Source organism: Diceros bicornis, chromosome 12 (genome assembly GCF_020826845.1).
Source record: "Diceros bicornis minor isolate mBicDic1 chromosome 12, mDicBic1.mat.cur, whole genome shotgun sequence".
NCBI lineage: Eukaryota > Metazoa > Chordata > Mammalia > Perissodactyla > Rhinocerotidae > Diceros > Diceros bicornis.
The window spans coordinates 3,524,783-3,538,639 of NC_080751.1; the positions used below are offsets into that span (position 1 = coordinate 3,524,783).

The window sequence follows — 13,857 nt, forward strand, 5'->3', positions numbered from 1 at the left end:
TAAAAGGTAATAATACACATAGTGGTGGAGAAAAGTATAAATAAGAAAGTTAAAATCACTGAAAGTTAAAATCATTGAAATCCTATCATCCAGAGATAACTACTACAAACATTTTGGCAATCATCCTTCCAGATATATTTCTGTCTATACATGTATTTACACACAATCACTTGTTTATGAATGGATCATACTATTCTTGCTACTGTTTTATTTATTTATTATTATAGTAAAGTATACATAACATAAAATTGACCATTTTAACCCTTTTTAAGTATACAGTTCCATGACATCAAGTACATTCACATTGCTGTGCAACCGTCGCCACTATTCATCTCTAGAACTTTTCCTTCATCCCATGCTGAAACTCTGTACCCATTAAACAATAACTCTCCATTTCTCCCTCCCCCACATTCCTCTGGTAACCGCTGTTCTACTTTCTGTCTCTATGTATAATTTGACTATTCTCAGTACCTCATATGAGTGGAATCAAATAGTATTTGTACCTTTGTGTCTGGCTTATTTTACTTACCATAATGTTTTCAAGTTTCATCCATGTTATAGCATGTATCAGAATTTCCTTCCTTTTTAAGACCGAATAATATTCCATTGTATGTATATACCTCATTTTTTTAATCTATTCATCTGTCAATGGACATTTGGGTTGTTTCCACCTTTTGGCTGTTGTGAATAATGCTGTTATGAACATGAGTGTACAAATATATGCTCAAGTCCCTGCTTTCAATTCTTTTGTGTATATACCCCAAAATGGAATTGCTGGGTCAGATGGTAATTCTATATTTAATTTTTAAGGAACCACCATAATGTTTTCCACAGCACTGCACCATTTTACATTCCTAACATCAAGGACTAAGATATTCAAAAGCAACCACTTATACGTGGGATTATAGAAGGTCACTGTGCATGCCCAGGGAAGGAAGCAGGCTCTGGAAAGACATGAGAAGAGTTAGCACAGAGATACCCTACAGCAATAAAAACAAAACCAGCAAACCCTGGGGAAGTGGGAGAATCTGATTTCTGGAGTTATCTTGTTATAAGATTCAAATATCCCATTTTCATCAAAAAAAAATCACAAGGCATACAAAGAAACAGGAATGTATGGCCCAAAGAAAAATAAATCAGAAAATGTCCCTGAGAAAGACTAGATGACAAATTTACTAAACAAAGACTTTAAAACAACTGTCTTAAAGATATGCAAAGAACTAAAGTAAGATGTGGACAAAGTCAAGAAAATGATGTGTGAACAGAATGGAAAATATCAATAAAGAGATAGAAAACATGAAAAGAAATTCTGCAGCTAAAAAAGTACAGTAACAAATGAAATATTTACTAGAGTTATCCAAAAGCAGATTGGAGCAGGCAGAAGAATCAGTAAACTTGAAAATATTAGAATTGAAATTATCAAGTCTGAAGAACAGAAGGGAAAATAAAATTGGAGTAAACAGAGCCTAAGCGACCTGTGAGACACCATCAAGCAGACCAGCATACACACTGTGGGAGTCCCAGAAGGAAAGTCGAGAAAGAAAAGGGCAGAGAGATTATTTGAAGAAATAATGAGAAAAACTTCCCACATTTTATGAAACATATGAATATAATCATCCAGAAAGTTCCACTAACTCTAAGTAGGATAAACTCAAAGAGACTCATGCCAAAGCACATTATAATCAAACTGTAGCAAGTCAAAGACAGAGATTGTTTAAAGCAGCAAGAGAGAAACAACTTGTCACATACAAGGGATCCTCAATAAGATTTTCAGCAGATTTCTCATCAGAAATGTTGATGGCCAGAAGGCAGTGGGTTGATATATTCAAATGCTGAAAGAAGAAACCTATAAACCAAGAATCCTATATCCAGCAAAACAAGGGAGAAATTAAGACATTCCCAGATAAACAAAAGCTGAGGAAGTTTGTTACCACTAGACCTGCCCAGCAAGAAATGCTGAAGGTTGAAATGAAAAGATAATAGTGAGTAACTTGAAGTCATGTGAAAAAATAAATATCTCCATTAGAAGTAAATACATGAGCAATTGTAAAAGTTAGTATTTTTGTAACTTTGGTTTGTAACTCCATTTTTTGTCTGCTACATGATTTAGGAGACTTGTGCATAAAAAAACCATTTTTTGTTTTCTACATGATTTAGGAGACTTGTGCATAAAAAAAATTATTAGGCTATGTTTTTGAACACACAGTGCAGAAAAATGTACTTTTGTGACATCAGTAACTGAATGGGGGTGGGGACAGAGCTGTATAGAAGTAAAGTTTTTGTATGCTATTGAAGTTAAGCTCGTATAAATTCAAATTAGTGTTATAACTTTAGGATATTAAGTGTAATCCCCATGGTAACCACAAAGAAAAAAGCTATAGATTATACACAAGAGCAAATGAAAAGGGACTTGAAAAGTTTCATTACAAAAAAGTAAACACAAAAGACGACATTAATGCAGTAAAAGAAGGGCGAGAAAGCTGTAAGACCTACAGAAAAAATAGCAAAATGGCCAAAGTAAGCCCCTCCTTATTAGTAATTACTTTAAATGTAAATAGATTAAACTCTCCAATTAAAAGACATAGCTTGACAGAATGGATTTAAAAAAAAATGACCCTACTGTATGCTGCCTACAAGAGACTCATTTTAGATCCAAAGATACAAATAGGTTGAAAGTGAAAGAACAGAAAAAGGTATTTCATGGAAATAGTAACCAAAAGAGAGTGGAGATTGCTATGCTAATATAAGACAAAATAAACTGTAAATCAAAAAAAATTACAAGAGTCAAAGTACGATATTATATGTTAATAAAACTTTCAATACAGTAAGAAGATATAACAGTTATACACATCTGTGCACCTAATAACATCATCAAAATATATGAAGCAGAAATTGACAGAATTAAAGGGGGAAGTAGTCCTACAATAATAGTTGAAGACTTTAATAACCCAATAATCCACTCTCAAAAGTGGATATAACAACCAGACAGAAGATAAATAAGGAAATAGAGGAGTTAAACAACACAACAAATGAACTAGATCTAATAGACATATACAGAATATTCTTACCAAACAACAACAGAATACACATTCTTAAGTGCACGTGGAACATCCTCCAGGGTAGACCATATGTTAGGCCAAACAAGTCTCAGTTAATTTTAAAATATAGATGTATGATATCTTTGCTGACCACAACAAAGATTGGTTAGAAATCAATAACAGAAGGAGCACTGGAAAATTCACAGATATGTGAAAGTTAACACACTATTAAACAACAAATGGGTCAAAGAAGAAATCACAAGGGAAATTAGAAAATACTTAGAATGAGTGAAAACCACAAGACAGTATATCAAAACTTATGGGATGTAGCAGAAGCAGGGAAATGATAGCTGTAAAAATTTTTATATTAAAAAAGAAGAATGATCTCTTCAAAAAATGGGCAGAGGATATGAACAGACATTTTTCCAAAGAAGATATACAGATGGCCAACAGGCACATGAAAAGATGTTCAACATCAATAATCATTAGAGAAATGCAAATCAAAACTTCAATGAGATAACACCTTAATATCTGTTAGAATGGCTAAAATTATCAAGACAAAAAATAAGAGATGTTGGAGAGGATATGGAGAAAAGGGAACCCTCATACACCGCTGGTGGGAATGCAAACTGGTGCAGCCACTAAGGAAAAAAGTATGGAGGTTTCTCAAAAAATTAAAAATAGAAATACCATACAACCCAGCTGTCCCACTACTGCATATTTATCCAAAAAACTTGAAATTAACAATTCAGAGAGAATTATGCACCCCTATGTTCATTGCAGCATTATTCACAGTAGCCAAGAAGTGGAAGCAACCCAAGTGCCCATCAACTGATGAATGGAAAAAAAAGATGTGGTATGTATATATGTATACACACACACACACACACACACACACACACACACACACAATGGAATACTACTCAGCCATAAAAAAGACAAAATCGTCCCATTTGCAGCAACATGGGTGGACCTTAAGGGTATTATGTTAAGTGAAATAAGCCAGACCGAGAAAGACAAACACCATATGATTTCACTCATCCGTGGAAGATAAACACGTGGACAAAGAGAACAGATTAGTGGTTACCAAAAGGAAGGGGGTTGGGGGTGGGCATAAGGAGTAAAGGGGCACATATATATGTGACTGACAAATAATAATGTACAACTGAAATTTCACAATGTTATAAACTATTATGACTTTAATAAAAAATTATGCATCAATAAACAAAAAAAAGAGAATGATGTCAAATCAAGAACCTAACTTTACAATTTACAGAATTAGAAAAAGAGGAGCAAACTCAACCTAAAGCTAGCAGAAGGAAGGCAATAATAAAGATTAGAGCAGAGATAAACAAAATAGAGCATAGGAAAACAATAAAGAAAAATCAAAGAAACCAAAAGTGAGTTCTTTGAAAACATCAACAAAATTGAGAAACCTTTAGCTAGGTTGACTTAAAGAGAGAGAGAAGACTCAAATGCCTAAAATCAGAAATGAGAGTGAGCTTTACTATGAAGATACAGAAATAAGAAATATTACAAGAGAGTACTGTGAACAGTTGTGCACCAACAAATTGGTTAACCTAGATGAAATAGACAAATTCCTAGAATCACAAAACCTACCAAGACTGAAATACAAAGAAATAGAAAATCTGAACAGACACATAACTGGTAAGGAGATTGAATCGGTAATCAAAACTCTCCTGACAAAGAAAAGCCCTAGACCCAATGTATTCACAAGTGATTTCTACCAAATGTTTAAAGAACTAACACCAGTCCTTCTTGTGCTTTTCCAAAAAACTGAAGAGAAGGGGACACTTTCTAACTCATTCTATAAGGCCAACATTGCCCTGATACCAAGCCAGACAAAGACACACAGAAAAGAAAACTACAGACCAATATCCCTTATGAACATCAATGCACAAATCTTCAACAAAATACTAGCAAACAGAATTCAAAAGGATTATGTCCTGTGACCAAGTGGGATTTATTCCTGGAATGCAAGGATGGTTCTACATGTGAAAATAGATCAGCAAAATACACCACATCAACAAAACGAAGGGAAAAAACCACATGATCATCTGAGTTGATGCAGAGAAAGGATTTGACAAAATTCAACACCACTTTATGATAAAAATCACTCAACAAACTAGGAATAGGAGGAAATTACTCAACATAATAAAAGCCATATGTGAAAAGCCCACAGCAAACGTTACACTCAATGGTGAAAGACTGAAAGCTTTTCCCCTAAGATAGGAACAAGGCAAGGAGGCCTGCTTTTGCCACTTCTCTTGAACATGGTACTGGAAGCCCTAGCCAGAGCAGTTAATCAAGTAAAAGAAATAAAAGGCATCCAAATTAGAAGGGAAGAAGTAAAATTATGTGTTTGCAGATGATATGATCTTACATGTATAAAACCGTAAAAATTCCACAGCAGAACTTTTAGAACTAATAAATGAATTCAGTAAAATAGCAAGATACAAAATGCACAAAAGTCAGTTGTATTTCTGTATACTAAGAGTGAACAGTTTTAAAAGTAAATTAACATAACAGTCCCGCTTACAGTAGCATCAAAAAGAATAAAATACTTAGGAATTAACTTAGCCAAAGAGGTGAAAGACTTGTACAATGAAAACTACAAAACATTGCTGAAAGAAGTTAAAGACATAAATACGTGGAAAGACATCCCATGTCCATGGATTGCAATACTTAACATTGTTAAGATGTCAGTAGCACCCAATGTGATCTACAGATTCAGTGCAATCCCTATCAAAATCCCAAAGATATTTTTTGCAGAAATAAAAAAATCATCCTGAAATACATATGGCATCTGAAGGGACCCCCTAAGTGACAAAACAATCTTGAAAAAGAACAAAGTTGGAGGACTTACACTTCCTCGTTTCAAAACTTACTAAAAGCTGTAGACAGAAAATCAGTGTGCTACTGGCATGAAGACAGTCAGAAAGACCAATGAAGTCCAATAGAGAGCCCAGTAGTAAAACCTCACATATATGGTCAAATGATTTTCAACAAGTGTGCCAAGACCATTTAGTGGGGAAAAGACAAGTCTTTTTGACAAATATGCTGGGAAAACTGAATATCCACAGTCAAAAGAATGAGGTTGGACCCTTACCTAACAAACATATACAAAAATTAAGTCAAAATGGATCAAAAATCTAAATGTAAAAGCTAAAACTATAAAACTCCTAGAAGGAAACATAGGGTAAAACAAAAACTTCACAGCATTAGATTCGGCAGTGATTTCTTGTGTATGACCCCAAAGCCACAGGCTACAAAAAAATACAGTAGATAAATTGGACTTCATGAAAATTGAAAAATTTTGTGAATCCAAAGACACAGTAAAAAGAGTAAACAGGGTGAAAAGGCAACCCACAGAATGGGAGAAAATATTTGCAAATCATGTATCTGACAAGGGATTAATATCCAGAATATATATAGAACTCCTAAAACTTAACAGCTTAAAAACAGCCCTGTTCAAAGGTGGGCAAAGGACTTGAATAGACTTCCAAATCTATAGAATATTTCTCCAAAGAAGATACATAAATGGCCAATGAGCATATGAAAAGATGCTCAACATCACAGATCATTAGGGAAATGCAAATCAAAACCACAATGAGGTCCGGCCCCACGGCTTAGCGGCTAAGTGCGCACGCTGTGCTGCTGGAGGCCCGGGTTCAGATCCCGGTCATGCACCAACGCACTGCTTCTCCGGCCATGCTGAGGCCGCGTCCCACATACAGCAACTAGAAGGATGTACAGCTATGACATACAACTATCTACTGGGGCTTTGGGAGAAAAATAAATAAATAAATAAAATTAAAAAAAAAAAAACCGCAATGAGATACCACCTCACACCCATTAGGATGGCTGCTATCAAAACAAAACAAAACAGAAAATAAAAGTATTGGCAAAGATTTGGAGAAATTGGAACCATTGGTCACTGTTGGTGGGAATTTAAAATGGTGCAACAGCTGTGGAAAACAATCTCTTTCCTCAAAAGGTTAAAAATAGAATTACTATATGATCTAACATTCCTACTTTTGAGTATTGCTATGGACTGAATGTTTGTGTTCCTCCCCAAATTCGTATGTTGAAGCACTAATCCCCAGTGTGACAGTATTTGGAGGGGGGAGCCTTTAGGAGGTAATTAGGCCGTGAATGTGGAGCCCTCGTGAATGAGATTAGTGCCCCTATCAGAAGAGACACGAGAAAGATAATCTCTGTCCACTGTGTTAGGATAGAAGAAGAAGGCATCCATCTGCAAACCAGGAAAACGGCTCTCATTGGGAACTGAATTGGCCAGCACCTTGATCTTGGACTTCCCAGCCTTCAGAACTGTTTGAAATAAATTTCTGTGGTTTAAGCCACCTATCTATGATATTTTTGTTATAGCAGCCTGAACTGACTAATACAGATATTGGTACCATGAAGTAGGGTGCTGCTGTAACAAACACCTGAAAATGTGGAAGCAGCTTTGGAACCTGGGTAATTGGGTAGAGGCTTAGAAGAGTTTTGAGTTGCAAGGTAGAAGAAGCCTGCTTTGCCAGGAATGGACCTTTAAAAGTGATTCAGGTGAGGGCTTAGGGGAAAAAAAAAAAAGGAGGGCTAGAGAGAAAGCCTCCATCTTCTTAGAGAACAGGTAATAACCATGTACATAATGTTGGTAGAAATGTGATGGTAAAGGCCATTCTGATGAGGTCTCAGACGGAAATGAGGAACATGTTACTGGACAGTGGAGAAAAGGCCATCCTTGTTATAAAGTGGCTAAGAACTTGGCTGAACTGTGTTGAGGGTCTAGTGTGTTGTGGAAATTAGAACTTGCAAGCAATGAAATTGTGTATTTAGTTGAGGAGATTTCTAAGCAAAATGTTGAAGGAGTGACTTGATTCTTCCTGACTGCTTGTAGTAAAATTCAAGGAGAGAGAAATGAATTGAAGGAATTATTAAACAAAAAGGAACCAGAACTTAAAGATTTGGAATAGTCTCAGTCTATCTATGTTGCAAAAAATGAGAAAACATGTTCGAAAGAAGACACTTAAGAGTATGGCTGACTGACCATTTGATAAGGAGGTTAGTATAGGTGTGAACTGTGGACTTTATCAGCCACCCCAGCAAGATCACTGCCAGTTCGAACTGAAGGAGATGGATACAGAATGAAGGAAGGCTGTTGGACTTAACTAGATTCTACAGGACAGGATGATAAAACCACTTGGCTTCGACTTGTGCTCTTCATCAAGGAAGGGAAAGAATATCCCCAAAGCTGATTCAGAGATTATCAGGGCCACCATCTTAGTTCTCATATCCCAGAGTGTCCCCAACTGAAGCCATAGGGGAAGGACCACTGGCAGAGCCCTGGGGGTGTGAGTCCCTGCCAGGAGAGCCTCACCTTGGGTGGGGTCCCCACAGAAAGCCTCAGTGTGGTGGTGCCCCACCAAGCCCTGCAGGTGACCTTACCACCCCCGTGGGCTAGAAGTCAGAGCATTGAGCCACAGAGGATTTTTCTTGCGTCTTAAGATCTCATGGAGTTTGGACATGCTTGGAACCTGTCACCCCTTCCTTCTTTCCTGTTTCTCCCTTTGGAATGGGAATGTCTTTCCTGTACCTGTCTGTCACAGGGTCGTCGCTGGAGAGGAATTTTGCCTCAGGATGAATCATAGTTGAGTCTCACTGATATCTGATTTAGGTGATATTGAGATGAGACTGAACTTTAGACATCAGAGTTGCTGCTGGAAGGAGTTAAGACTTTTGAGGCTATTGGGATGTAATGAATGCATTTTGAATGTGAGAAGGACGTAAATTTTAGGGGGGGCAGAGGCAGAATGCTATGGACTGAATGTTTATGTGCCCCTAAATTTCATATGTTGAGGGTGTAGCCCTCATGAATGGGATTAGTGCTCTTATAAGAAACACGAGAGGTGATCTCTTTCTTGGCCATGTGGGGATATAGCAAGAAGCCATCTGCAAACCAGGGGCTTCTCACCAGGGACTAAATTGATTGTTGGCATCTTGATCTCGGACTTGCCACCCTTCAGAACTATGAGAAATAAATTTGTGTTGTTTAAGCCAGTCAGTCTATGGTCATATAGGTATATACACAAAAGATTTGAAAGCAGGATCTCGAAGAGATATTTATACACTCATGTTCATAGCAGCATTATTCACAATAAGTAAAGGTTGAAAGCAACCCAAGTGTCCATTGATGGATGAGTGGATAAACAAAATTTGGTATATACACACAATGAAATATTATTCAGCCTTAAAAAGGAAGGAAATTCTGATAAGATGCTACAATGTGGTTGAACCTTGAGGATGTTATGCTAAGTGAAATAAGCTAGTCACACACACAAAAAATACTGTATGATTCCGCTTATATAAGGTACCTAAAATAGTCAAATTCATAAAGACAGAAAGTAGGATGGTGGTTACCAGGGGCTAGCGGGAGGAGGGAATGCGGAGTTATTGTTTAATGGGTTTAAGTTTCAGTTTTGGAAGTTGTAGAGAGTTCTGGAGATGGATGGTGGTGATGGTTCACAACAATATGAATGTACATAATACCACTGAACTGTGTACTTAAAAATAGTTAAGATGGTTGGGGCCGGCCCGGTGGCGCAAGCGGTTAAGTGCGCGCGATCCGCTGCGGTGGCCCGGGGTTCGCTGGTTCGGATCCCGGGCGCGCACCGACGCACTGCTTGGTAAGCCATGCTGTGGCGGCGTCCCATATAAAGTGGAGGAAGATAGGCACCGATGTTAGCCCAGGGCCGTCTTCCTCAGCAAAAAAAGAGGAGGATTGGCGAATGTTAGCTCAGGGCTGATCTCCTCACAAAAAAAAAAAAAAAAAAAAAAAAAAAAAAAAAAGAAACAAAAAAAAAAAAAATAGTTAAGATGGTAAATTTTTTATATCATGTGTATTTTACCACAATAAAGAAAAATCTCTGCTGTCCATAAAGCACATAATATAGACATATCTTACCTGTAGTTAATGCTGTTATGATGACTTCTAACGTGTTCAGGTTTTCCTTAAGTTGCGGGTTTTTCTAAATCATTAATGACTATACAGAAATTGTACTCCCATAATTGTGGGAATACTGCTTATTGATTAGTAGAGCAGGCTCTGGAATGCATTTACAGTATTTTAAAAATTCCTTAGTACCGATACCAACAAACATTAGAATGGGCTCACAAAAGCAGTTTTGCAATTTTGTCTAGTGTAATAGGATTTACTTTTCTTTTCACTCTTAAATTACTTTATGTTGTATCTGGACATAATGAATACTTGCAACAGTAATTATTTTATTTTTGTTTATATCCTCCTGTTTTTCTATTTAATAGACACATTTAGATCACAATAAGAACAGATTTGAGTGACAGTAAATCTTCTGGTTTACCCTTAATTTTTTGGTGTTCTGTTATGTTCTAAATTTAGATATCCAAAGAGAAGAAGAAAAAGTCAAACGGTCTGTGAAAGATGCTGCCAAGAAGGGAGAGAAGGATGTCTGTGTGGTTCTGGCCAAGGAGATGATCAGGTCGAGGAAGGCTGTGAGCAAGCTCTATGCTTCCAAAGCTCACATGAACTCTGTGCTCATGGGGATGAAGAACCAGCTGGGTAAGAGCCCTTACCTTACAGCCGCCTCGTTAGTGCTGATGCTCTTGCTGTTGTCATCAATGCTGGTTTCCTTGAATAGGAAGAACAGTGTCAGCTCTGGTTTTTATTCTTTTTTTGTGTGTGTGAGGAGATCAGCCCTGTGCTAACATCTGCCAATCCTCCTCTTTTTTTGCCGAGGAAGACTGGCCCTGGGCTAACATCCGTGCCCATCTTCCTCCACTTTATATGGGACACTGCCACAGCATGGCTTGACAAGCGGTGCGTCAGTGCGCACCCGGGATCCGAACCGGCGAACCCCGGGCCACCCCAGCGGAGCACACACACTTAACCGCTTGCATCACCGGGCCGGCCCCTGGTTTTTATTCTTTATATTGTCTTAGTTGGGGTGTTATACAAATGCAAAATATAATTATTACTATTGTTATTATTTTATTATTATTCATTTTCTTTTGCCAGTGTTGTTGAAGTAATGGCAAAATCTACATATAAATCTGCTTTGTTTAGAATTTAGAATGTATTTCCTAATGTGAACAGTGTTATAAAGTGGCCTAGGAATTGAGGCATAGGACTAAAAAGTGGGCCTGTGCGTTAGAGGAGGGTGAAGAAGCGCTTCCTCTGTCCTAGGCCCAAAGCCGCCCCGGATAGAATTTTAAAACAGGCTGAGTTTGTCTTTGGCTTTCGCCCACCTCCTTTTCTGCCTCATCTCTAGCTCTATATGCTTCCTTACTTCTTAGGACTCTGCAGACCACGTAACGGGTATTCAGCATACATGCGAACTATCAACTTAATTTTTAAAACTTTCTTATATTTAAAATTAAAATAAACACACTTTATTTTCCTTTTGGTGCCCCATATAATACTGTTTGTGATCTGTCACAGGCATCTGTCTCCGGGTCAGTGACAGCTTGAGTCATAGGTTAAATTTTACATCCAGTCAGCTTCTTTCCTTATTCAATTTCTGTTAAATGAAGTCCTAACTCAGAATTATAGGTCTTTGAGAATGGCAGCAAGTGACTATCAGATATTTAGCCTAGGTACACACTCAGATATTATGGAGAAATTTTTAGTTAAAGAATATTTTCAGCTCTGTCAGATACTACATAGATCACTATAGGACACTCAAAAGTTAGAATACTTGGCCTGGCCCCATGGCCCAGTGGTTAAGTTTGGCACGCTCCAATTCGGCAGCCTGGTTCATGGGTTCAGATCCCCTGTGCAGACCTACCCTGCTCGTCAGCCATGCTGCGGCAGCGACCCACATATAAAATAGAGGAAGATTGGCACAGATGTTAGCTCAGGGCTAATCTTCCTCAAGCAAAAAAAGAGGAAGATTGGTAACGAATGTTAGCTCAGGGTGAATCTTCCTCAGCAAAAAAAAGAAAACAAAGGCGACTTGAATGTTTAAATTTAGAGGCTGGTGCCAAATGAGTGCGTAATCCATTATTTGGTTGTATTTGGCTCTGTATTTCTTTATGTTTAATTTTAACATTTGGATGTGTTTTGTTTTTTTTTTTAATTTTTTGTTTATTGCAGTAACATTAGTTTATAACATTGTATAAATTTCAGGTGTACATCATTATACTTCTATTTCTGCATAGATTACATCATGTTCACCACCCATATACTAATTACAACCCATCACCACACACATGTGCCAAATTATCCCTTTCGCCCTCCTCCCTCCCCCCTTCCCCTTTGGTAACCACCAATCCAATCTCTGTCTCTATGTGTTTGTTTATTGTTGTTGTTATTATCTACTACTTAATGAGGGAAATCATACAGTATTTGACCTTCTCCCTCTGACTTATTTCACTTTGCATAATATCCTCAATGTCCATCCATGTTGTCACAAATGGCTGGATTTCATCATTTCTTATGGCTGAGTAGTATTCCATTGTGTATATATACCACATCTTCTTTATCCATTTGTCCCTTGATGGGCACTTAGGTTGCTTCCAAGTCTTGGCTATTGTGAATAACGCTGCAATGAACACAGGGGTGCATGTATCTTTACGCATTGGTGTTTTCAAGTTCTTTGGATAAATACCCAGCAGTGGAATAGCTGGATCATATGGTCGTTCTATCCGTGATTTTTTGAGGAATCTCCATACTGTTTTCCATAGTGGCTGCACCAGTTTGCACTCCCACCAGCAGTGTATGAGAGTTCCCTTCTCTCCACATCCTCTCCAACACATGTTGTTTCCTATCTTGTTAATTATAGCCATTCTGACGGGCGTGAGGTGATATCTCATTGTAGTTTTCATTTGCCTTTCCCTGATAGTTAATGATTTTGAACAACTTTTCACATATCTGTTGGCCATCTGTATATCTTCTTTGGAGAAATGTCTGTTCAGGTCTTTTGCCCATTTTTTAATTCGGTTGTTAGTTTTTTTCTTGTTGAGATGCATCAGTTCTTTGTATATTTTGGAGATTAAGCCCTTATCAGATGTATGGTTTGCAAATATCTTCTCCCAATTGTTAGATTGTCTTTTCATTTTGTTGATGGTTTCCTTTGCTGCGCAGAAGCTTTTTAGTTTTATGTAGTCCCATTTATTTTTTCTATTGTTTCTCTTGCCCGGTCAGACATGGTGCTTGAAAAGATGTTGCTAAGACCGATGTCGAAGAGCATACTGCCTATGTTTTCTTCTAGAAGTTTCATAGTTTCAGGTCTTACATTCAAGTCTTTAATCCATTTGGAGTTAATTTTTGTGCATGGTGTAAGGTAAGGGTCTACTTTCATTTTTTTGCGTGTGGCTATCCAGTTTTCTGAACACCATTTGTTGAAGAGACTTTCTTCTCTGCATTGTATGTTCTTGGCTCCTTTGTCAAAGATTAGCTGTCCATAGATGTGTGGGTTTATTTCTGGACTTTCAATTCTATTCCATTGACCTGTGTGTCTGTTTTTGTGCCAGTACCATGCTGTTTTGGTTACTATAGCTTTGTATATATTTTGAAATCAGGGAGTGTGATACCGCCAGCTTTGTTCTTTTTTCTCAGGATTCCTTTAACTATTCGGGGTCTTTTGTTTTTCCAAATAAACTTTAGGATTCTTTGTTCTATTTCTGTGAAAAATGTTGTTGGAACTTTGATAGGGATTGCATTGAATCTATAGATTGCTTTAGGAAGTATGGACATCTTGACTATGTTAATTCTTCCAATCCAAGAGCACGGAATATCTTTCCATTTCTTTGTGTCTTC

General features: G+C 37.5%; 1 protein-coding gene across 2 annotated transcripts in view; it reads left to right on the plus strand.

The window, feature by feature from the left end:
- The window catches only part of CHMP3 (charged multivesicular body protein 3), an 86,796-nt gene that overhangs the window by 47,786 nt on the left and 25,153 nt on the right, over positions 1 to 13,857 (plus strand). For both annotated transcript variants that reach the window (XM_058550755.1, XM_058550754.1), the window contains one exon: positions 10,480 to 10,659. In XM_058550755.1, the coding sequence (XP_058406738.1) occupies positions 10,572 to 10,659 (88 nt within the window). In that variant the 5' untranslated portion in view covers positions 10,480 to 10,571. The remainder of the gene's footprint in view (positions 1 to 10,479; positions 10,660 to 13,857) is intronic.